Genomic DNA, 24,159 nt, shown 5'->3' with positions numbered 1-24,159 from the left:
TCTGTGGTCCAGTGTTTTGGACCAGAACCGTTTGGGTTCTTGCGCTTTTTCAGTTCAGTCTGAGTGGATCCTGTTTCTGTGACTGAAGATAAGAGACAAGAACCAGAACCACACCCACAACAGACTAACGGACCAGGGTTTAAGGGTTAGGCTCAGTTTAAGGACCAGGGTTTAAGGGTTAGGCTCAGTTTAAGGACCAGGGTTTAAGGGTTAGGCCCAGTTTAAGGACCAGGGTTTAAGGGTTAGGCTCAGTTTAAGGACCAGGGTTTAAGGGTTAGGCTCAGTTTAAGGGTTAGGCTTGGTTTAAGGGTTAGGATCTGGGGTTTGGGCTCAGTTTAAGGGTTAGGGTAAGTTCTACCGTCAGTTCTGTGTTCAGTTTAAGAGTCAGGTTTAGGCTAAGGTTAAGGGTTTTATCCTAGTTTTAAGGATCAGTTAAAGGGTTTTATTCTGTAGTTTTAGTATCAATTTAAGGGTTTTATTTTATAGTTTTAGGATCAATTTTAGGGTTTTATTTAATAGTTTTAGGATCAGTTTAAGGGTTTATTTAATAGTTTCAGGATCAGTTTAAGGGTTTTATTTAATAGTTTTAGGATCAGTTTAAGGGTTTATTTAATAGTTTCAGGATCAGTTTAAGGGTTTTATTTTATAGTTTTAGGATCAGTTTAAAGGTTTTATTTTATAGTTTTAGGATCAGTTTAAGGGTTTTATTTAATAGTTTTAGGATCAGTTTAAGGGTTTATTTAATAGTTTCAGGATCAGTTTAAGGGTTTTATTTAACAGTTTTAGGATCAGTTTAAGGGTTTTATTTAACAATTTTAGGATCAGTTTAAGGGTTTTATTTAATAGTTTTAGGATCAGTTTAAGGGTTTTATTTAATAGTTTTAGGATCAGTTTAAGGGTTTTATTTCATAGTTTTAGGATCAGTTTAAGGGTTTTATTTAATACTTTTAGGATCAGTTTAAGGGTTTTATTTAATAGTTTTAGGATCAGTTTAAGGGTTTTATTTTGTAGTTTAAGGATCAGTTTAAGGGTTTTATTTAATAGTTTTAGGATCAGTTTAAAGGTTTTATTTAATAGTTTTAGGATCAATTTAAGGGTTTTATTTAATAGTTTTAGGATCAGTTTAAGGGTTTTATTCTGTAAATTCTGTGAAGGAGGACGTGTACGTGTTGACCGGTATGAATTTGATGTTTTGTTGACTGAAGTGCAGATGTGTGACGTGGTCTTTACTGGTCTTTGTGGTCTTTCATAGTCTTTCGTGGTCTTTTGTGGTCTTTCATAGTCGTTTGTACTCTTTCATGGTCTTTCGTGGTCTTTTTTGGTCTTTTGTAGTCTTTTTTGGTCTTTCGTAGTCTTTCATGGTCTTTCGTTGTGTTTTGTTGTCTTTCGTAGTCTTTTGTGGTCTTTCTGGGTCTTTTGTGGTCTTTCGTATTCTTTGTGGTCTTTCGTATTCTTTGTGGTCTTTCGTAGTCTTTTGTGGTCTTTCTGGGTCTTTCGTGGTCTTCCGAAGTCTTTTGTGGTCTTTCATAGTCTTTTGTGGTCTTTCTGGGTCTTTCGTGGTCTTCTGAAGTCTTTTGTGGTCTTTCTGGGTCTTTTGTGGTTTTTCGTAGTCTTTGGCGGTCTTTCATAGTCTTCCGTGGTCTTTTTTGATCTTTCATGGTCTTTCATAGTCTTTTGTGGTCTTTCATAGTCTTCCATGGTCTTTAGTGGTCTTTCATGGTCTTTCATGGTCTTTCGTAGTCTTTTGTGGCCTTTCATAGTCTTTTGTGGTCTTTCATAGTCTTCCGTGGTCTTTTGTGGTCTTTCATGGTCTTTCGTAGTCTTTTGTGGTCTTTCATAGTCTTTTGTGGTCTTTCATAGTCTTCCGTGGTCTTTTGTGGTCTTTCATAGTCTTTCGTGGTCTTTCTGGGTCTGGTTCACTGAACTGGACTCCATATTTTCAGGCTCCAGAAGGTGGTCCTCTCTGACTGTGAATGATGGGATCTTCACTTGTCGTTTCCAGTTCTCAGAAGTTTCTCTCACTCATGTCGTAGATCTGTGAAGACACAACTGGGCTGTTCTGGTCAAATGCGATTATCCCACTAAGTAGTTTGGACTGACTGGGGTGGGGGGTGTGAGGGGGTTGTCTTTCATGTCTCTGGGCCTTAAACCGGTCCAAACTCAGGGACTTTCCCGTCGGTGTTCTTGGGTCTGATGACATTAGCGTGGAAAATGCATTTAGCCTTGGCGGATGTTTCTGCGCCTTATCGTATGTCACATGATGTTTGACGTCAGATGTGGTTTTGGGTCAGATGTGGTTTTTGGGCAGATGTGGCGCTGCCTTGGGGGCCCAGTTCGTCCTGGACACTGGGACACTTTGTCGGGTCTGGACGCAGATAATGAAGTTAATGATGTGGATGTAGAAGAGGAACGGCAGCACCTCAGGGTTCAGGACGGTCCAAAGGCGGACCAGGTTCTGCTCTGGTCCAGCGCCAGGACCTCCTCAGGGTTCAGGACCAGGTTCTGCTCTGGTCCAGCACCAGGACCTCCTCAGGGCTCAGGACCAGGTTCTGCTCCGGTCCATAAAGGAGGAAAAAACACAGGAGTCAAACTGTACACTTTGAAGAAACTCCACTGGAACCTGTTAGTGCAGAGAACCCTAACCCTAACCCTGTTAGTGCAGATAAAGGTAAACCAAACCCTAACCCTGATGGAAAAGTCAATATTCCACCCTAGGGTTTAGGTCTTTGTGTTGAACTTTTGGACACACATCAACAGTTTGAGCTCAAAGTAACCTAAGGAACCCTGGCCTGTGTGTGTGTGTGTGTGTCCTGCAGTTGATCTAATCTGTCTGTTCAGTTTAATCAGTACCATGGTGGTGTTCACACTAGATTATATAAGTCTGTCTAACGTACAGCTGCTGCTGCTGAGGCCTCTGCCTCTGTCTAACCCTCTGTTCTGTGCTGTTCTACTCTATGTTGGCCTCAGTGTTCTGTGTCGTTCCTGTCTGTGCCGTTCCGCTCCATGTGACTCCAGCAGATCGAACGCCCTGTCGCTTCTAATCTGTGTTTCCTGTCTAGTCGCCCGAGGAGGAGTAAGCGTCGAAGGGTGGACGCTGTGACTGTGGTTGGAATGTAGAACAGCCACCAGATAAGGGTTATCAGATGAACACTAACCCTAACCCACCAGATAAGGGTTATCAGATGAACACTAACCCTAACCCAGATAAGGGTTGTCAGATGAACCCTAACCCTAACCCACCAGATAAGGGTTCTCAGATGAACCCTAACCCTAACCCTAACCCACCAGATAAGGGTTATCAGCTGAACCCCAACCTTAACCCTAACCCACCAGATAAGGGTTATCAGAGGAACACTAACCCTAACCCACCAGATAAGGGTTATCAGATGAACCCTAACCCACCAGATAAGGGTTATCAGCTGAACCCTAACCCAGATAAGGGTAATCAGATGAACCCTAACCCTAACCCAAACCCACCAGATAAGGGTTATCAGCTGAACCCTAACCCACCAGATAAGGGTTATCAGATGAACCCTAACCCTAACCCACCAGATAAGGGTTATCAGATGAACCCTAACCCACCAGATGAGGGTTATCAGATGAACCCTAACCCACCAGATAAGGGTTATCAGCTGAACCCTAACCCTAACCCACCAGATAAGGGTTATCAGATGAACCCTAACCCTAACCCACCAGATAAGGGTTATCAGCTGAACCCTAACCCACCAGATAAGGGTTATCAGCTGAACCCTAACCCTAACCCACCAGATAAGGGTTGTCAGATGAACCCTAACCCACCAGATAAGGGTTATCAGATGAACCCTAACCCTAACCCACCAGATAAGGGTTATCAGCTGAACCCTAACCCACCAGATAAGGGTTATCAGCTGAACCCTAACCCTAACCCACCAGATAAGGGTTATCAGATGAACCCTAACCCTAACCCACCAGATAAGGGTTATCAGATGAACCCTAACCCTAACCCACCAGATAAGGGTTATCAGATGAACCCTAACCCTAACCCACCAGATAAAGGTTATCAGATGAACCCTAACCCTAACCCACCAGATAAGGGTTCAAATCTGACACTGGAAGTCACATATATATACAGTTACACACACACACACACACACACACACACACACACACACACACACACACACACACACATACATACATATGTGTGTGTGTGTGTGTGTAACTGTATATATATGTGACTTCCAGTGTCAGGTTTGATCAATCCATAACCCCGTCTTCCAATCTTCAGTAGTCTTCAAGTAGTCTTCTTCCAGTCTTCAGTAGTCTTCAAGTAGTCTTCTTCCAGTCTTCAGTAGTCTTCAGTAGTTTTCAGTGGTCTTCTTCCAGTTTTCAGTAGTCTTCTTCCAGTCTTCAGTAGTCTTCTTCCAGTCTACAAGAGCCTTCACTGGTCTTTAGTAGTCTTCAGTAGTCTCCAGTAGTCTTCTTCCAGTTTTCAGTAGTCTTTTTTCCAGTCTTCAGCAGTCTTCAGTAGTCTTCTTCCAGTCTTCAGCAGTCTTCAGTAGTCTTCAGCAGTCTTCAGTAGTCTTCTTCCAGTCTTCAGTAGTCTTCAGCAGTCTTCAGCAGTCTTCAGTAGTCTTCAGCAGTCTTCAGTAGTCTTCAGCAGTCTTCAGTAGTCTTCTTCCAGTTTTCAGTAGTCTTCAGCAGTCTTCAGCAGTCTTCAGTAGTCTTCAGCAGTCTTCAGTAGTCTTCTTCCAGTCTTCAGTAGTCTTCAGTAGTCTTTTTTCCAGTCTTCAGTAGTCTTCTTCCAGTCTTCAGTAGTTCCACTGGTGCTGTTTCATGGTCCAGCCAGGCCTCTGTTTCTGATTCTGAAGTCTCACCAATGGCTTTAGCTGCAACTGGACCCATCAAACCTGCACCTGTTCAGTCTGTTCAGTGTAAACTCTTCCTCTCTTCCTCCTCCTCTCTCTTCTCTCTTCTTTCAGCTGTTGTCCTGTCAGTCTCCTCTCCTCCTCCTCTATGACCTCCTCTCTTCCTCCTCCTCTCTCTTCTCTCTTCTTTCAGCTGTTGTCCTGTCAGTCTCCTCTCACTCCAGCTGTTTTCTGTCCTAAACTCTTCTTCTTCTTCTGTTGTGTCTGTGCTTCTTCCAGACCTCTTCTGTCTACATTTCCAGTCCAGTTTCAGTGCCTTTGGATGCTGAAGGAAACTGGACTTCCTGACACCTGGACTTTCTTGGACATTTCTCTGGAGGACACACCTCCATTTTTCCCTCTTCTGATGCTCTGTCTCTCTTCTCTGGTTCATTCCTTTTCCTCTTTTCCATTTTTATAGTAACACACTCCTTTCTTCAGTCCAGTCCTGTTCCAGTACTGCTCCATGGGTCTGGTACCACAGTGTGTTCCACACTCCTGTTCTGCAGACACAGGGGGTGGAAGGAATTCACAAACGTTGGGACACCTGCAGGAATTGAACCACCAACTTTCCAGACTTGATCAACCTCCATTGCTGCAGAACTGCTTTCAGTTGTTAACCCATTTCTGGTTCTCCTTTTTGTAGAATTCTGAAATGTACTTTATTTTTCAGTTTTGTTTAAACTTACCTTTTTTTCCCTCTGTCAGTTCACTCTGACCTTTGGACCATTTACAGCTGTTCATTGGACTGGAACTGATGGAATTTACAGACAGAACTGGAACAAACTGGGCTGTTTGAAAACTGTGGACCGATAGTGTGTGTGTGTGTGTGTGTGTGTGTACATATATATATATATATATATATATATATATATATATATATATATATATATATATATATATATATATATATATTTATGTATATATATATATATGACACATACATGCACACACACATACACACACAGTCTTCTGACGCAAGAGAATCAATCAGTTGCTGCATGATTGCCAGGCAGCCAGTTGTCACAGCAACAGGCAAAGCTAGTTGTGTGATTGGCTGAGCTCATCAGCTGAGGAGGCTAAAGCCTGTCCATGTGTCAGATGGACGTTTATGAACACATGAGGAGGCTGAAGCCTGTCCATGTGTCAGATGGACGTTTATGAACACATGAGGAGGCTGAAGCCTGTCCATGTGTCAGATGGACGTTTATGAACACATGAGGAGGCTAAAGCCTGTCCATGTGTCAGATGGACGTTTATGAACACATGAGGAGGCTGAAGCCTGTCTGTTTATGAACACATGAGGAGGCTGAAGCCTGTCCATGTGTCAGATGGACGTTTATGAACACATGAGGAGGCTGAAGCCTGTCTGTTTATGAACACATGAGGAGGCTGAAGCCTGTCCGTTTGTGAACACATGAGGAGGCTAAAGCCTGTCCATGTGTCAGATGGACGTTTATGAACACATGAGGAGGCTGAAGCCTGTCCATGTGTCAGATGGACGTTTATGAACACATGAGGAGGCTGAAGCCTGTCCATGTGTCAGATGGACGTTTATGAACACATGAGGAGGCTAAAGCCTGTCCATGTGTCAGATGGACGTTTATGAACACATGAGGAGGCTGAAGCCTGTCTGTTTATGAACACATGAGGAGGCTGAAGCCTGTCCATGTGTCAGATGGACGTTTATGAACACATGAGGAGGCTGAAGCCTGTCTGTTTATGAACACATGAGGAGGCTGAAGCCTGTCCGTTTGTGAACACATGAGGAGGCTGAAGCCTGTCCGTTTGTAAACACATGAGGAGGCTGAAGCCTGTCCGTTTGTGAACACATGAGGAGGCTGAAGCCTGTCCGTTTGTAAACACATGAGGAGGCTGAAGCCTGTCCGTTTATGAACACATGAGGGGGCTGAAGCCTGTCCGTTTGTAAACACATGAGGAGGCTGAAGCCTGTCCGTTTATGAACACATGAGGGGGCTGAAGCCTGTCCGTTTCTGAACACATGAGGAGGCTGAAGCCTGTCCGTTTCTGAACACATGAGGAGGCTGAAGCCTGTCTGTTTGTGAACACATGTGTCCAATGGCCTTTCCGATCACTGGAATGGGAATTACATCATTCATGTCTTGGGGCCGTACGTTACCATGGTGACCATTAATCACCCGCTCACTTCATTAGTTATAAAACAGAACTGTTCTTAGAATTAGAGAATGGTGGATGAGTGAGACGGAACATGAAGACGGACTCACGGTGACGGAGAACACACACTGGGACATCTGCAGATGAAGTTCAGAAGGAACATTAAAGAACCGAAGAACCACTTACTGTTCTAAAGAACCTTAGAACCATCTACTGTTCTAAAGAACCTGAGAACCATCTACTGTTCTAAAGAACCGAAGAACCACCTACTGTTCTAAAGAACTGAAGAACCATCTACTGTTCTAAAGGAACCAAAGAACCACCTACTGTTCTAAAGGAACCAAAGAACCACCAACTGTTTTAAAGGAACCAAAGAACCACCTACTGTTTTAAAGGAACCAAAGAACCACCTACTGTTCTAAAGAACTGAAGAACCAACTACTGTTCTAAAGTAACTGAAGAACCACTTACTGTTCTAAAGAACCGAAGAACCACCTACTGTTCTAAAGAACCGAAGAACCATCTACTGTTCTAAAGAACCTTAGAACCATCTACTGTTCTAAAGAACTGAAGAACCACCTACTGTTTTAAAGAACTGAAGAACCACCTACTGTTTTAAAGGAACCAAAGAACCACCTACTGTTCTAAAGGAACCAAAGAACCACCTACTGTTTTAAAGGAACCAAAGAACCACCTACTGTTTTAAAGGAACCAAAGAACCACCTATTGTTCTAAAGAACTGAAGAACCATCTACTGTTCTAAAGAACTGAAGAACCATCTACTGTTCTAAAGTAACTGAAAGAACCACCTACTGTTCTAAAGAACTGAAGAACTATCTACTGTTCTAAAGGAACCAAAGAACCACCTACTGTTTTAAAGGAACCAAAGAACCACCTGCTGTTCTAAAGAACTGAAGAACCATCTACTGTTCTAAAGGAACCAAAGAACCACCTACTGTTCTAAAGGAACCAAAGAACCACCTACTGTTTTAAGGAATCAAAGAACCACCTACTGTTCTAAAGAACCAAAGAACCATCTACTGTTCTAAAGAACTGAAGAACCATCTATTGTTCTAAAGTAACTGAAAGAACCACCTACTGTTCTAAAGGAACCAAAGAACCACCTACTGTTCTAAAGGAACCAAAGAACCACCTACTGTTTTAAAGAAACCAAAGAACCACCTAATGTTCTAAATAACTGAAGAACCATCTACTGTTCTAAAGAACTGAAGAACCATCTACTGTTCCAAAGTAACTGAAAGAACCACCTACTGTTCTAAAGGACCAGAAAGAACCATCTACTGTTCTAAAGGAAGTGAAGAACCACCCACCATTCTAAAGGACCAGAAAGAACCACCCATCATTCTGAAGGAACCAAAGAACCATAAACTGTAACTAAAGGAACCAAAGAACCATTTACTGTTCTAAAGGAGCCAAAGAACCACCCACCGCTCTAAAGGAACAGATAGAACCACCCAGACTCGGTTCCCCTGTGCTGTTAGCTCGTTTACCTGTGCTGTTAGCTTGTTCACCCGTGCTGTTAGCTTGCTTACCTGTGCTGTTAGCTTGTTCATCTGTGCTGTTAGCTTGTTCACCTGTGCTGTTAGCTTGTTCACCTGTGCTGTTAGCTTGTTTACCTGTGCTGTTAGCTTATTCACCTGTGCTTTTAGCCTAGACTTTTAGCTTGCTGTTAGCTTGTTCACCAGTGCTGTTAGCTTGTTTACCTGCTGTTAACTTGTTTACCTGCGCTATTAGCTTGTTCACCTGTGCTGTTAGCTTATTTACCTGTGCTGTTAGCTTAGACTCTTAGCTTGCTGTTAGCTTGTTCACCTGTGCTGTTAGCTTGTTTACCTGTGCTGTTAGCTTGTTCACCTGTGCTGTTAGCTTGTTTACCTGTGCTGTTAGCTTAGACTCTTAGCTTGCTGTTAGCTTGTTCACCTGTGCTGTTAGCTTGTTTACCTGTGCTGTTAGCTTGTTTACCTTTGCTGTTAGCTTGTTTACCTGTGCTGTTAGCTTAGACTCTTAGCTTGCTGTTAGCTTGTTCACCTGTGCTGTTAGCTTGTTTACCTGTGCTGTTAGCTTGTTTACCTGTGCTGTTAGCTTTTTCACCTGTGCTGTTAGCTTGTTTACCTGTGCTGTTAGCTTGTTCACCTGTGCTGTTAGCTTGTTTACCTGTGCTGTTAGCTTGTCCACCTGTGCTGTTAGCTTGTTTACCTGTGCTGTTACCTTGTTCACCTGTGCTGTTAGCTTAGACTCTTAGCTTGCTGTTAGCTTGTTCACCTGTGCTGTTAGCTTGTTCACCTGTGCTGTTAGCTTGTTTACCTGCTGTTAGCTTGTTTACCTGTGCTGTTAGCTTGTTTACCTTTGCTGTTAGCTTGTTTACCTGTGCTGTTAGCTTAGACTCTTAGCTTGCTGTTAGCTTGTTCACCTGTGCTGTTAGCTTGTTTACCTGTGCTGTTAGCTTGTTTACCTGTGCTATTAGCTTGTTCACCTGTGCTGTTAGCTTGTTTACCTGTGCTGTGAGCTTGTTTACCTGTGCTTTTAGCTTTTTCACCTGTGCTGTTAGCTTGTTCACCTGTGCTGTTAGCTTGTTTACCTGTGCTGTTAGCTTGTCCACCTGTGGTGTTAGCTTGTTTACCTGTGCTGTTAGCTTGCTCACCTGTGCTGTTAGCTTAGACTCTTAGCTTGCTGTTAGCTTGTTCACCTGTGCTGTTTGCTTGTTCACCTGTGCTGTTAGCTTGTTTACCTGCTGTTAGCTTGTTCACCTGTGCTGTTAGCTTGTTTACCTGTGCTGTTAGCTTAGACTCTTAGCTTGCCGTTAGCTTGTGGGTTTGATGTGAGTGAAACTTTGTCTATCGATGCTAATCCACAGGTTTGTGTTCCACTGAACTGATTCTCACTGAAACAAATGTTAAGGGATCCATGTAGATCTGAGGTTCAAACATCAGCTTCCAGGGTTAGGGTGTGGCTTCCAGGGTCTGGGCAGGGCTTCCACACTGATCTCAGCGCAGTCATGTGACGCTGTTCTGCTGGTCCACAGTCATGTGACGCTCGTCCACTGGTCCACAGTCATATTCTGCTGGTCCACAGTCATGTGACGCTCGTCCACTGGTCCACAGTCATGTTCTGCTGGTCCACAGTCATGTGACGCTGGTCCACTGGTCCACAGTCATGTTCTGCTGGTCCACAGTCATGTGACGCTGGTTCACAGTCATGTGACGCTGGTTCACAGTCCTTGTGTGAACCTCATATCACACTAGAGCCTTAAGCGAATCAACATGAGGCTAAACTTAGATCCTGTTTGTACCGAAGAACACAAAAGACTGACTGTGTTCATGTTCAGCAGGTCCACTGTTTAACCCTGAACAGACAGCTGAGGGGTAGGGTTAGGAACTGGGTTAGGGTTAGGAACTGGATTAGGAACAGGGTTAAGGTTCTGGTGGTTTGTTTTTCTCAGTCTGGTGTTGGGTGTTCCCTGTTCTGTTAATGATCGAAAGCACTTCTATGGTTCAAGGACTTTGACACGTGTTACAGATAAAGTTGAATAAATGACTGATCAGCTGTTTGACAGACAGCACATGGACACCTTTAACAGCGGTACATCCATGGGTTAGGGTTAGGAACAGGGTTAGGGTTAGCTGTTGGACATTTGTCTGTTGGACATTTGTCTGTCTCTGTCGGACGTTTGTTCTGGTCATCATAAATCCAGGGAGTGGGGGCACTTGGACACTAAGTGTCTCATTACAGAAACACTAGGACACTTTGTGCTTTTTCATTTCGTCCGTCCTCTGTCTCTGCCTAACACTGACTTGTGGGCATGGCCTGACATATTACACATGCTCAATGTTGCCTGAGGGCAAGGTTAAGAACTGAGCTTATTAATGTAATGAGCTTTGAGCAGAAATCTGTGTGAGGACACCTGAGTCCCACTGTGTCCCACTGAGTCCCTCTGAGTCCCTCTGTGTCCCACTGAGTCCCTCTGTGTCCCACTGTGTCCCTCTGAGTCCCACTGTGTCCCACTGTGTCCCACTGAGTCCCACTGTGTCCCACTGTGTCCCTCTGAGTCCCTCTGTGTCCCTCTGAGTCCCTCTGTGTCCCACTGAGTCCCACTGCGTCCCTCTGAGTCCCTCTGTGTCCCACTGAGTCCCACTGTGTCCCACTGAGTCCCTCTGTGTCCCACTGTGTCCCTCTGTGTCCCACTGTGTCCCTCTGTGTCCCACTGAGTCCCTCTGTGTCCCACTGAGTCCCACTGTGTCCCACTGAGTCCCTCTGTGTCCCACTGAGTCCCACTGTGTCCCTCTGAGTCCCACTGTGTCCCACTGAGTCCCACTGTGTCCCTCTGAGTCCCTCTGTTTCCCACTGAGTCCCACTGTGTCCCTCTGAGTCCCTCTGTTTCCCACTGAGTCCCACTGAGTCCCACTGAGTCCCACTGTGTCCCACTGTGTCCCACTGTGTCCCACTGAGTCCCTCTGTGTCCCACTGTGTCCCTCTGTGTCCCACTGAGTCCCTCTGTGTCCCACTGTGTCCAACTGAGTCCCACTGTGTCCCTCTGTGTCCCACTGAGTCCCACTGTGTCCCTCTGAGTCCCACTGTGTCCCACTGAGTCCCACTGAGTCCCTCTGTGTCCCACTGTGTCCCACTGTGTCCCTCTGTGTCCCTCTGTGTCCCACTGAGTCCCTCTGAGTCCCTCTGTGTCCCACTGTGTCCCTCTGAGTCCCACTGTGTCCCACTGTGTCCCACTGTGTCCCTCTGAGTCCCACTGTGTCCCTCTGAGTCCCACTGTGTCCCACTGAGTCCCACTGTGTCCCACTGAGTCCCACTTCCACACTTTAACACAGTGGACAAGGATGCGTTATAGATGTGAGGACGTATACAGTCTGTCTGTTATATATACAGTTATATATACAAGTATACTGTCTGTGTGTTATATATACAGTTACATATACAAGTATATATAGTCTGTTATATATACAGTTACATATATGAGTATACAGTCTGTCTGCTATATATACAGTTATATATGCAAGTATACGATCTGTCTGTTATATATACAGTTATATATGGAAGAATATGGTTTGTCTGTTATATATACAGTTATATATACAAGTATACAGTCTGTCTGTTATATATACAGTTATATATGCAAGTATACGATCTGTCTGTTATATATACAGTTATATATGGAAGAATATGGTTTGTCTGTTATATATACAGTTATATATACAAGTATACAGTCTGTCTGTTATATATACAGTAATATATGCAAGTATACGATCTGTCTGTTATATATACAGTTATATATGGAAATATACGATCTGTCTGTTATATATACAGTTATATATAGAAGTATACAGTCTGTCTGTTATATATACAGTTATATATGGAAGTATACAGTCTGTCTGTTATATATACAGTTATATATGGACATATACAGTCTGTCTGTTACATATACAGTTATATATGGAAGTATACTGTCTGTCTGTTATATATACAGTTATATATGGAAGTACACGGTCTGTCTGTTATACATACAGTTATATATGGAAATATGCAATCTGTCTGTTATATATACAGTTATATATACAAGTATACAGTCTGTTATATATACAGTTATATATGGAAGTACACGGTCTGTCTGTTATATATACAGTTAAATATGGAAGTATGCAATCTGTCTGTTATATATACAGTTATATATGGAGGTATACAGTCTGTCTGTTATATATACAGTTATATATGGAGGTATACAGTCTGTCTGTTATATATACAGTTATATATGGAAGTATACAGTCTGTCTGTTATATATACAGTTATATATGGAAGTATACAGTCTGTCTGTTATATATACAGTTATATATGGAAGTATACAGACTGTCTGTTATATATACAGTTATATATGGAAGTATACAGTCTGTCTGTTACATATACAGTTATATATACAAGTATACAGTCTGTCTGTTATATATACAGTTATATATGGAAGTACACGGTCTGTCTGTTATACATACAGTTATATATGGAAATATGCAATCTGTCTGTTATATATACAGTTATATATACAAGTATACAGTCTGTTATATATATATACAGTTATATATGGAAGTACACGGTCTGTCTGTTATATATACAGTTATATATGGAAGTATGCAATCTGTCTGTTATATATACAGTTATATATGGAGGTATACAGTCTGTCTGTTATATATACAGTTATATATAGAAGTATACGGTCTGTCTGTTATATATACAGTTATATATGGAAGTATACAGTCTGTCTGTTATATATACAGTTATATATACAAGTATACAGTCTGTCTGTTATATATACAGTTATATATGGAAGTACACGGTCTGTCTGTTATACATACAGTTATATATGGAAATATGCAATCTGTCTGTTATATATACAGTTATATATACAAGTATACAGTCTGTTATATATACAGTTATATATGGAAGTACACGGTCTGTCTGTTATATATACAGTTATATATGGAAGTATGCAATCTGTCTGTTATATATACAGTTATATATGGAGGTATACAGTCTGTCTGTTATATATACAGTTATATATGGAAGTATACAGTCTGTCTGTTATATATACAGTTATATATGGAAGTATACAGTCTGTCTGTTATATATACAGTTATATATGGAAGTATACAGTCTGTCTGTTATATATACAGTTATATATGGAAGTATACAGTCTGTCTGTTACATATACAGTTATATATACAAGTATACAGTCTGTCTGTTATATATACAGTTATATATGGAAGTACACGGTCTGTCTGTTATACATACAGTTATATATGGAAATATGCAATCTGTCTGTTATATATACAGTTATATATACAAGTATACAGTCTGTTATATATACAGTTATATATGGAAGTACACGGTCTGTCTGTTATATATACAGTTATATATGGAAGTATGCAATCTGTCTGTTATATATACAGTTATATATGGAAGTATACAGTCTGTCTGTTATATATACAGTTATATATGGAAGTATACAGTCTGTCTGTTATATATACAGTTATATATGGAAGTATACAGTCTGTCTGTTATATATACAGTTATATATGGAAGTATACAGTCTTTCTGTTATATATACAGTTATATATGGAAGTATACAGTCTGTCTGTTATATATACAGTTGTATATGGAAGTATACAGTCTTTCTGTTATATATACAGTTATATATGGAAGTATACAGTCTGTCTGTTATATATACAGTTATATATGGAAGTATGCAATCTGTCTGTTATATATACAGTTATATATGGAAGTATACAGTCTGTCTGTTATATACACAGTTATATATATACAAGTATACAGTCTGTCTGTTATATATACAGTTATATATGGAAGTATACTACAGTCTGTCTGTTATATATACAGTTATATATGGAAGTATACAGTCTGTCTGTAATACATACAGTTATATATGGAAGTATACAGTCTGTCTGTTATATATGGAAGTATACAGTCTGTCTGTTATATATACAGTTATATATGGAAGTATACAGTCTGTCTGTTATATATACAGTTATATATGGAAGTATACAGTCTGTCTGTTATATATACAGTTATATATGGAAGTATACAGTCTGTCTGTTATATATACAGTTATATATGGAAGTATACAGTCTGTCTGTTATATATACAGTTATATATGGAAGTATACAGTCTGTCTGTTATATATACAGTTATATATGGAAGTATACAGTCTTTCTGTTATATATACAGTTATATATGGAAGTATACAGTCTGTCTGTTATATATACAGTTATATATGGAAGTATACAGTCTGTCTGTTATATATACAGTTATATATGGAAGTATACAGTCTGTCTGTTATATATACAGTTATATATGGAAGTATACAGTCTTTCTGTTATATATACAGTTATATATGGAAGTATACAGTCTGTCTGTTATATATACAGTTATATATGGAAGTATACAGTCTGTCTGTTATATATACAGTTATATATGGAAGTATACAGTCTGTCTGTTATATATACAGTTATATATGGAAGTATACAGTCTGTGTGCTTGTGTTGGATGTTCTTCAGTTTGATCTTAGCAGATCGTGTTCTTATGAGTGTAAGAAGGGAAACTGCAGTAACAGAGATCCAACTAGCGTCAGTCTCTTCCTCCTCCTCCTCTTCTCCTCCTCCTCTTCTTCTCTTCCTCCTCCTCCTCCTCTTCCTCCTCCTCTTTTTCTCCTCCTCCTTCTCTTCCTCCTCTTCTCCTCCTCTTCAGCCTCCTCTTCTCCTCCTCCTCTTCTTTCTGTCTCTGACCGTCTCTCTCTGTTTTCTTTTGTCTCCACAGATCTTCAGGATGTTGACGTTGACTCTGTTGTTCTGGACTCTTCAGTTGGTCAGAGGCATCAGGACGGATGCTGAGGACTCCACCTACCAGGACAGACACACCCACGGTCAGTTCACATTCCACCTACCAGGACAGAAACAGTAACGGTGAGGAAGAACTCCAGGGTTTGGACAGTGTGGACACTGTCCTTCTGCCAGGATATGGACTCAGTAAACGTGTCCAGAACATTTAAGACAGTGAACCGTCAGGAAGCCTGAGGGTTCTGTTCAGATTCACTGCCCCTAGTGGTTACTCAGTTTGGGGGTCACTGTCTCCTAGTGGTTACTCAGTTTGGGGGTCACTGCCCCTAGTGGTTACTCAGTTTGGGGGTCACTGTCTCCTAGTGGTTACTCAGTTTGGGGGTCACTGTCTCCTAGTGGTTACTCTGTTTGGGGGTCACTGTCTCCTAGTGGTTACTCAGTTTGGGGGTCACTGTCTCCTAGTGGTTACTCTGTTTGGGGGTCACTGTCTCCTAGTGGTTACTCAGTTTGGGGGTCACTGTCTCCTAGTGGTTACTCAGTTTGGGGGTCACTGCCCCTAGTGGTTACTCAGTTTGGGGGTCACTGTCTCCTAGTGGTTACTCTGTTTGGGGGTCACTGCCCCTAGTGGTTACTCAGTTTGGGGGTCACTGTCTCCTAGTGGTTACTCAGTTTGGGGGTCACTGTCTCCTAGTGGTTACCCAGTTTGGGGGTCACTTGTACCCCTGGTACTGATCCTACTGTTCTCCTCTTTCAGTCCTTGGTATTTCTCTTCCCTTGGACGTACTTTCCTTTTTGTCTTTCTTTGTGCTCTTGGTGCACTCTTCCCATTCTCTGCAGTGCCCTTCTCTGTGCAGTTGCCGTCTCTCCCGCACCGTTAGCCGCAGATAGCAGCGGCTCAGATGTTTAGCTGCCCGTTGCACTGTGCGCACACAGAAACTAATTAGGGACTGAGCCGAAAGGTAAGGCCCTCTCACACAGTGAGAGGCCTTGCCTGCAAGCAAGGCCCTATTGTTTTTCATTCGTTTTTTATTATTATACTATCGTCAATTTAAACTGGATTTTGACCCCCTAAACATGCTCAAAAACTCACCAAATTTGGCACACATGTCAGGTCTGGTGAAAAATTTGATAAAATGTAAAAATTATACCCATAGGTGCCAAAATGAGCTCTCTAGCGCCCCCTAGATACACAAAATCGGCCCTAGCGCCCAGTAGGAATGTCGTAGAAACATGAAACCAACGCCAAAATTTTCATCTCATCGAGCCCGACAAATCACGTGCGGGTACTCATGACCTAACTCCAACAGGAAGTTCAGAATTTGCCTTTCAAAATAAAATGCTCAAATTGCAAACTTCCAGTAGGAATGTCGTAGACACACGAAACCAATGCCAAAACGTTTGTTTAATCGAGCCCAACAAATCACACACTGACACCTATGAGCTATCTCCAACAGAAAGTTCGCAATATGCCTTTCAAAATAAAATTTTTAAAACTAACTCGTATGACACTGTTTGTCGTATTGACTTCTAAATAGCACCAAAAGATAGAGTGAACCCTCCTCAAAAACGTGATCTCATACTTTTTCCAGAACTGTCTTTTTTTTAGTTTTAGTTTTAGTTTTTTTTTTTTTTAGAAGCCCGCAAAGTTGCCATGTTTGGAACTCATTTTTCACTTTGGAGTTTTTCCCCGTATGTGACATATCTACGCGTTCATAGGACTCAGCACAATGCTCACATGCAAAAAATTTTGAGATAGGATGTACGGTTATTGATTTATAACAATTTGTTTATTTTCATACTTTTTCCACTTTAGACTGCCATTTGACCCCCTTAACATGCTCCAAAACTCACCAAATTTGCCATGTATGTCATGGCTGGTGAACACTTTCATACAATATCAAAATGAACCCCTTGGGTGCCAAAATGGACTCTGTAGCGCCACCTATGTACTAAAAAACACACAAAATCTGCCCTAGCGGCCAGTAGGAATGTCACAGAAACATGAAACAAATGCCAAAATGTTGGTCTGATTGAGCCGACAAATCATACACTGACACTCATGAGCTAACTCCAACAGGAAGTTGGCAATCTGCCTTTGAAAGTTACTCTACGTTTCTGCAATTACTGCTTATTCATTTTACACTTTTGACAACAAAGTTATACCTCATTAAATTCCTACAAGTCTGCAGAATCCAGAAGTGAAAGAATTTTTCAGATACGACCTACGGTTATGGAATAATAGCGATTTTTTGAAGACTATGTTTAGTTTCACATTTACAATGACATAATCCCAATGAAACTCTTCCCGGTGCTTGTTTGACAGTGTTTCTGTATAGTGCAGTGGTTAGTGTTGCTGCCTGTGAAACAGAAGAACCCAAGTCCCAGACTATCCAAGGAAAAAGGTTTTTTTTTTTTTTTTCTCTCCCCCCTCACATTTTAAAACAGGTTTTACTGCATTGTATTGTTGATACTGGACATTTTGCACACATTACAAAGTACACGGAGTACATTTTTTTCAAAATAAAACCCTTATCAAAATAATACATAATGTCTATTAAATAACTTCTTTTCATTTTTATGACCAAACGCTCAACTGTTTGTACAATATGTCTTCATTCAAAAGTACTCTTTCTCACAGACACACATGCTCACACAATAGGGTTTTTCCAAAATAAAAGCCTTAAATGTGATAAATCATAACTTTTATGCTGAGTTATTCATACTATTTCACAGGTGCCAAAATGAGCTCTCTAGCGCCCCCTAGATACACAAAATCGGCCCTAGCGCCCAGTAGGAATGTCGTAGAAACATGAAACAAATGCCAAAATTTTCATCTCATCGAGCCCGACAAATCACGCACTGACACTCATGACCTAACTCCAACAGGAAGTTCAGAATTTGCCTTTCAAAATAAAATGCTCAAATTGCAAACTTCCAGTAGGAATGTTGTACACACACAAAACCAATGCCAAAACCTTCGTTCAATCAAGCCCAACAAAACACGTGCTGACACCTATAAGCTATCGCCAACAGGAAGTTCACAATATGCCTTTCAAAATAAAATTTTTAAAACTAACTCCGATGACACCGTATGTCGTATTGACTTCTAAATAGCACCAAAAGATAGAGTGAACCCTCCTTAACAAAGTGATCTCGTAACTTAGTCTTAACTGTCTTAGTTTTTTTTTTAGAAGCCTGCAAAGTTGCGATGTTTGGAACTCATTTTTCACTTTGGATTTTTTCCCCACATGTGACATATCTATCCGTTCACAGGACTCAGCAGAACTCTCACAGGCAAACATTTTTGAGATAGAATGTATGGTTATTCATTTATAACAGTTTGTTTATTTTCATACTTTTTCCACTTTAGACTGCCATTTGACCCCCTTAACATGCTCCAAAACTCACCAAATTTGCCATGTATGTCATGGCTGGTGAACACTTTGATTCAATATCAAAATGAACCCCTTGGGTGCCAAAATGGACTCTGTAGCGCCACCTATGTACTAAAAAACACACAAAATCTGCCCTAGCGGTCAGTAGGAATGTCACAGAAACATGAAACAAATGCCAAAATGTTGGTCTGATTGAGCCGACAAATCATACACTGACAATCATGAGCTAACTCCAACAGGAAATTGGCAATCTGCCTTTGAAAGTTACTCTACGTTTCTGTAATTACTGCTCATTCATTTCAGGCTTTTGACAAAAAAAATTATACCTCATTACATTCCCACAAGTCTGCAGAATCCAAAAGTGAAAGAATTTTTCAGATACGGCCTACCGTTATGGAATAATCGCGATTTTTTGAAGACTATGTTTACTTTCACTTTTCATAATGACAAAATCCCTATATAATGCTTACCAGTGCAATTCAGTAGGTGTGTTACAGTAGGCCAGTGGTTAGCACATTGGTCTATGGTGCAGGAGTCCTAGGTTCAAACCCCAGACATTTTTTTTTTTTTTTCTTCTCTCCCCCCCTCACATTTTTAAACAGGTTTTGCTGCATTGTATTGTGGATATTGGCCATTTTCCATACATTACGACGTACACGGAGTATATTTTTTCAAAATAAACCCTTATTACAAAAACACAATAATGTCTAGTAAATAACTTCTCTTTTTTTTTCTTTAGCCCTCACATTTTAAAACAAGTTTTGCTGCATTATATTGTGGATATTGGACATTTTGCACACATTGTAAAGTACACAGAGTACATTTAAAAAAAAACAAAAACACAATTGAAACTAATACATAATGTCTATTACATAACTTCTTTTCATTTTTATGACCAAATGCTCAACTGTTTGTACAATGTTTCTTCATTCAAAAGTCCTCTTTCTCACAGACACACATGCTCACACAATAGGATTTTTCCAAAATAATAGCCTTAAATGTGATAAATCAGCACTTTTATGCTGAGTTATTCATACTATTTCAATTCATTTTTCAAACTGATTCTTTCTCTCACATACAAAATAAGTGCACATACACACAGTAGGGTTTCCAAAATAAAAGTCTGATTTAAAGGTGATAGTGGTTTCAGCAGAGGGTCGCTGGTGTTCTGTAGAGATGTAAGGAGGACAGACACTAAAGGGTGGGAACTGGTATTGGGACGGAGAGGTGTGAGTGGAGCTGAGGTGTCGACGGTCACGGGAGGCGGATCGCGGGGGAGGCGGATCGCCCAGTGCGAGCTCCCGCCCAATGCTGCTTGCAACTTTAATTCTAACTGTTATTTACTGAAGAAAAAAACACAGTGCACAATAATCCCATCCTGGTCTCAGGTTTTGTTTTATACTCACTCAACTCTTTGGTGGTTAGGGTTAGACTGTATGGGTTAGGTTTAGACTGTATGGGTTAGGGTTAGACTGAATGGGTTAGGGTTAGACTGTGTGGGTTAGGTTTAGACTGTGTGGGTTAGGTTTAGACTGTGGGTTAGGGTTAGACTGAATGGGTTTAGGGTTAGACTGAATGGGTTAGGTTTAGACTGTGTGGGTTAGGTTTAGACTGTGGGTTAGGGTTAGACTGAATGGGTTAGGGTTAGACTGAATGGGTTAGGTTTAGAAAGTGTGGGTTAGGGTTAGACTGAATGGGTTAGGCTTAGCCTGTATGGGTTAGGGTTAGACTGAATGGTTAGGGTTAGACTGAATGGGTTAGGGTTAGCCTGTATGGGTTAGGGTTAGACTGAATGGGTTAGGGTTAGCCTGTATGGGTTAGGGTTAGACTGAATGGGTTAGGGTTAGACTGAATGGGTTAGGTTTAGACTGTATGGGTTAGGGTTAGACTGAATGGGTTAGGGTTAGACTGAATGGGTTAGGTTTAGACTGTGTGGGTTAGGTTTAGACTGTGGGTTAGGGTTAGACTGAATGGGTTAGGGTTAGACTGAATGGGTTAGGTTTAGAAAGTGTGGGTTAGGGTTAGACTGAATGGGTTAGGCTTAGCCTGTATGGGTTAGGGTTAGACTGAATGGGTTAGGGTTAGACTGAATGGGTTAGGGTTAGCCTGTATGGGTTAGGGTTAGACTGAATGGGTTAGGGTTAGCCTGTATGGGTTAGGGTTAGACTGAATGGGTTAGGGTTAGACTGAATGGGTTAGGCTTAGCCTGAATGGGTTAGGGTTAGACAGTGTGGGTTAGGGTTAGACTGAATGGGTTAGGGTTAGACTGAATGGGTTAGGCTTAGCCTGAATGGGTTAGGGTTAGACAGTGTGGGTTAGGGTTAGACTGAATGGGTTAGGGTTAGACTGAATGGGTTAGGTTTAGAAAGTGTGGGTTAGGGTTAGACTGAATGGGTTAGGCTTAGCCTGTATGGGTTAGGGTTAGCCTGTATGGGTTAGGGTTAGACTGAATGGGTTAGGGTTAGCCTGTATGGGTTAGGGTTAGACTGAATGGGTTAGGGTTAGACAGTGTGGGTTAGGGTTAGACTGAATGGGTTAGGGTTAGCCTGTATGGGTTAGGGTTAGACTGAATGGGTTAGGGTTAGCCTGTATGGGTTAGGGTTAGACTGAATGGGTTAGGGTTAGCCTGTATGGGTTAGGGTTAGACTGAATGGGTTAGGGTTAGACTGAATGGGTTAGGTTTAGACAGTGTGGGTTAGGGTTAGACTGAATGGGTTAGGGTTAGACTGAATGGGTTAGGGTTAGACTGAATGGGTTAGGTTTAGACAGTGTGGGTTAGGGTTAGCCTGTATGGGTTAGGGTTAGACTGAATGGGTTAGGGTTCGGCTTCTGTTCAGCTCACTAACCTTAACCCTTACCCTAACCCTAATCCTAACCCTAATCCTAACACACATCAGCATGGAGAAGATCACACTGACTCCACTTCTTTGTGTTGACAGATGAGGTTTCCATGACAACCAGGCCTCACATCTACTACTGCCGCTCACCCAACATGGAGGACTTCACCTGCTGGTGGCATCCGCTGGACAACCTGACGGACGGACAGGAAGTGGACGAACAGGAAGTGTCCTACGTCCTGACTTACTCCAAAGAGTACGCATCTAACCCTAACCCTAACCCAGAATAACCCCAACCCTAACCCGTACAGTCTAACCCTAACCCTAACAGCCCATAATAACCCTAACCCTACACAGTCAAATATGTGTGTGTTTTAAAGGGGACATGCGGTCCTGCCTCTTTAACTCTGGACTCTGTTGTTGTTGTTGGTTTTCAGTAAAGGACCTAAACTCTTGTGTCCAGACTATGTGAGCGCCGGCCCCAACAGCTGCCACTTCGACAGAAGCCACACCTCCATCTGGAAGATCTACTGCATGAACGTCACCGCTGTCACCGCCCACAGGAACTACACGTCCAATGAACACTGTCTGGATGTGGCTGAGATAGGTAACAGGCCACGCCCACAATTAACCCAGGCCCTTACGTTCACCTTTAACCCTTACACACCCATCTATTTCTAATACGAATCCACTCACGATATATTTATATTGGACAGATAATCTGATAGAACACTTGGGATCTTTCTTGGGTGGATGGTGTTGGGGCTGAGTGTCCGTCCGACACCAGTTGCACTGATGTGCCATTCGTTGTGTCATCCACCGGTTGCATTGACGTGCCTTTGTGTCATCCACCGGTTGCATTGATGTGCCTGTGTGTTGTCCACAGTTCAGACCGAAGCTCCGGTCAACCTGACCTACCTGCTGTCGGATGCCGGCGGTGATGAAATGGGCCACAACGCCCTGTTGTCGTGGGCGTACCCGGTTCCGTCGGACCTGCAGTATGGTTGGATCACTCTGGTGTACGAGCTGCAGTACCGACGCGTCAACGAGCCCGACAACTGGAAGGTAAAGCAACCCTAACCCGACAACTGGAAGGTAAAGCAACGCACACAGTCCACCCTGGGTTAGACCATTCACAAACCCACATTTAATGATCTGGACGTCCTGTCAACATCAGCGGTGTTGCCATAGCAACTGCATATGTTCTCCACAACTAAAACAGAACGCATGTGATCAATCGACAATCGGAGAGAAATGTCACTGTGTTACAGAACAAAAACAACGTCGACGTCCGGACGGAAATGAAACTAAACTAACGTCAACCTCTGAAAATTGTTGTTAACATTGAGTTGGTGTATTTCACATTGTGTTGTTGATGTTGTTGTTGACATTGTGTTGATTTTGTTGACATTGTGTTGTTGTTGTTGACGTGTTGTTGACATTGTGTTGTTGTTGACATTGTGTTGATGTGTTGCCGTTGTCATTGCCGTGTTCTGGTTGCCAGCAGGTCAAACATCCCGTCCGTGAGCCTCATGTGGAGTTGCTGGGCCTCCCCGTCGGGGACTACGTGGTCCGGGTTCGTTGCCGATCACACAATTACGGCCTGTGGAGTAAGTGGAGCTCTACGCTGCTCATGAGCATCCCCGTCAGGCCACCCACAGGTAAGCCAGCTGCTACGGCAACCACCATGGCAACTGCCACAGCAACCTCCTGCGGTCTCTACTACCTGTCCAAATGGTGCTGTTCAGGGACTTTTAGTGTTGCTCCTGTTGCTGAACTCAGATGACTAACAAAAAAAAAGATTTTATGATTTTAATTAAAAGACCAAACATCATTTCAACTAAACACTTGGATTAGGGTTAGGAATAGGGTTAGAGCAGGTTGAATGTTTTCACGACAGCTTCATTATGTTTCCAGTTGAATAGAAATGCTATGAAAAGAGCAGTGAGTGTCCCCGACAGCTGTGGGTGTTCCCTTTGGGAAAGCCCAAATCCTAACCCTAACCCTAACAGCTGTGGGTGTTCCCTTTGGGAAAGCCCAAATCCTAACCCTAACCCTAACAGCTGTGGGTGTTCCCTTTGGGAAAGGCCTAACCCTAACCCTAACAGGTGTGGGTGTTCCCTTTGGGAAAGCCCAAATCCTAACCCTAACCCTAACAGCTGTGGGTGTTCCCTTTGGGAAAGGCCTAACCCTAACAGGTGTGGATGTTCCCTTTGGGAAAGGCCTAGCCCGAACCCTAACAGGTGTGGGTGTTCCCTTTGGGAAAGCCCAAATCCGAGCCCTAACCCTAACAGCTGTGGGTGTTCCCTTTGGGAAAGGCCTACCCCGAACCCTAACAGCTGTGGGTGTTCCCTTTGGGAGAGGCCTAACCCTAACCCTAACAGGTGTGGGTGTTCCCTTTGGGAAAGGCCTAACCCTAACCATAAAATGCTGTGGGTGTTCCCTTTGGCAAAGGCCTAACCCTAACCCTAAATGCTGTGGGTGTTCCCTTTGGGAAAGGCCTAACCCTAACAGCTGTGGGTGTTCCCTTTGGGAAAAGCCA

At 42.3% G+C, this 24,159-nt stretch overlaps 1 protein-coding gene across 2 annotated transcripts in view; it reads left to right on the top strand.

Annotated features, from left to right (window-relative positions):
* The window catches only part of crfa4 (cytokine receptor family, class I receptor 4), a 28,010-nt gene that overhangs the window by 377 nt on the left and 3,474 nt on the right, over positions 1-24,159 (top strand). The window contains exons 2-6 of one of the 2 annotated variants that reach the window (XM_030129554.1): positions 15,366-15,471; positions 21,720-21,873; positions 22,055-22,224; positions 22,504-22,682; positions 23,125-23,278. In XM_030129554.1, the coding sequence (XP_029985414.1) occupies positions 15,375-15,471; positions 21,720-21,873; positions 22,055-22,224; positions 22,504-22,682; positions 23,125-23,278 (754 nt within the window). In that variant the 5' untranslated portion in view covers positions 15,366-15,374. Of the gene's footprint in view, positions 1-15,365; positions 15,472-21,719; positions 21,874-22,054; positions 22,225-22,503; positions 22,683-23,121; positions 23,279-24,159 lie in introns of both variants that reach the window. The other variant, XM_030129553.1, reaches the window with a different exon arrangement.

This window comes from Sphaeramia orbicularis, unplaced genomic scaffold, assembly GCF_902148855.1.
Source record: "Sphaeramia orbicularis unplaced genomic scaffold, fSphaOr1.1, whole genome shotgun sequence".
Lineage (NCBI taxonomy): Eukaryota > Metazoa > Chordata > Actinopteri > Kurtiformes > Apogonidae > Sphaeramia > Sphaeramia orbicularis.
The sequence above is the reverse complement of the archived record's forward strand: the minus strand, read 5'-3'. Positions and strand labels throughout refer to the sequence as shown.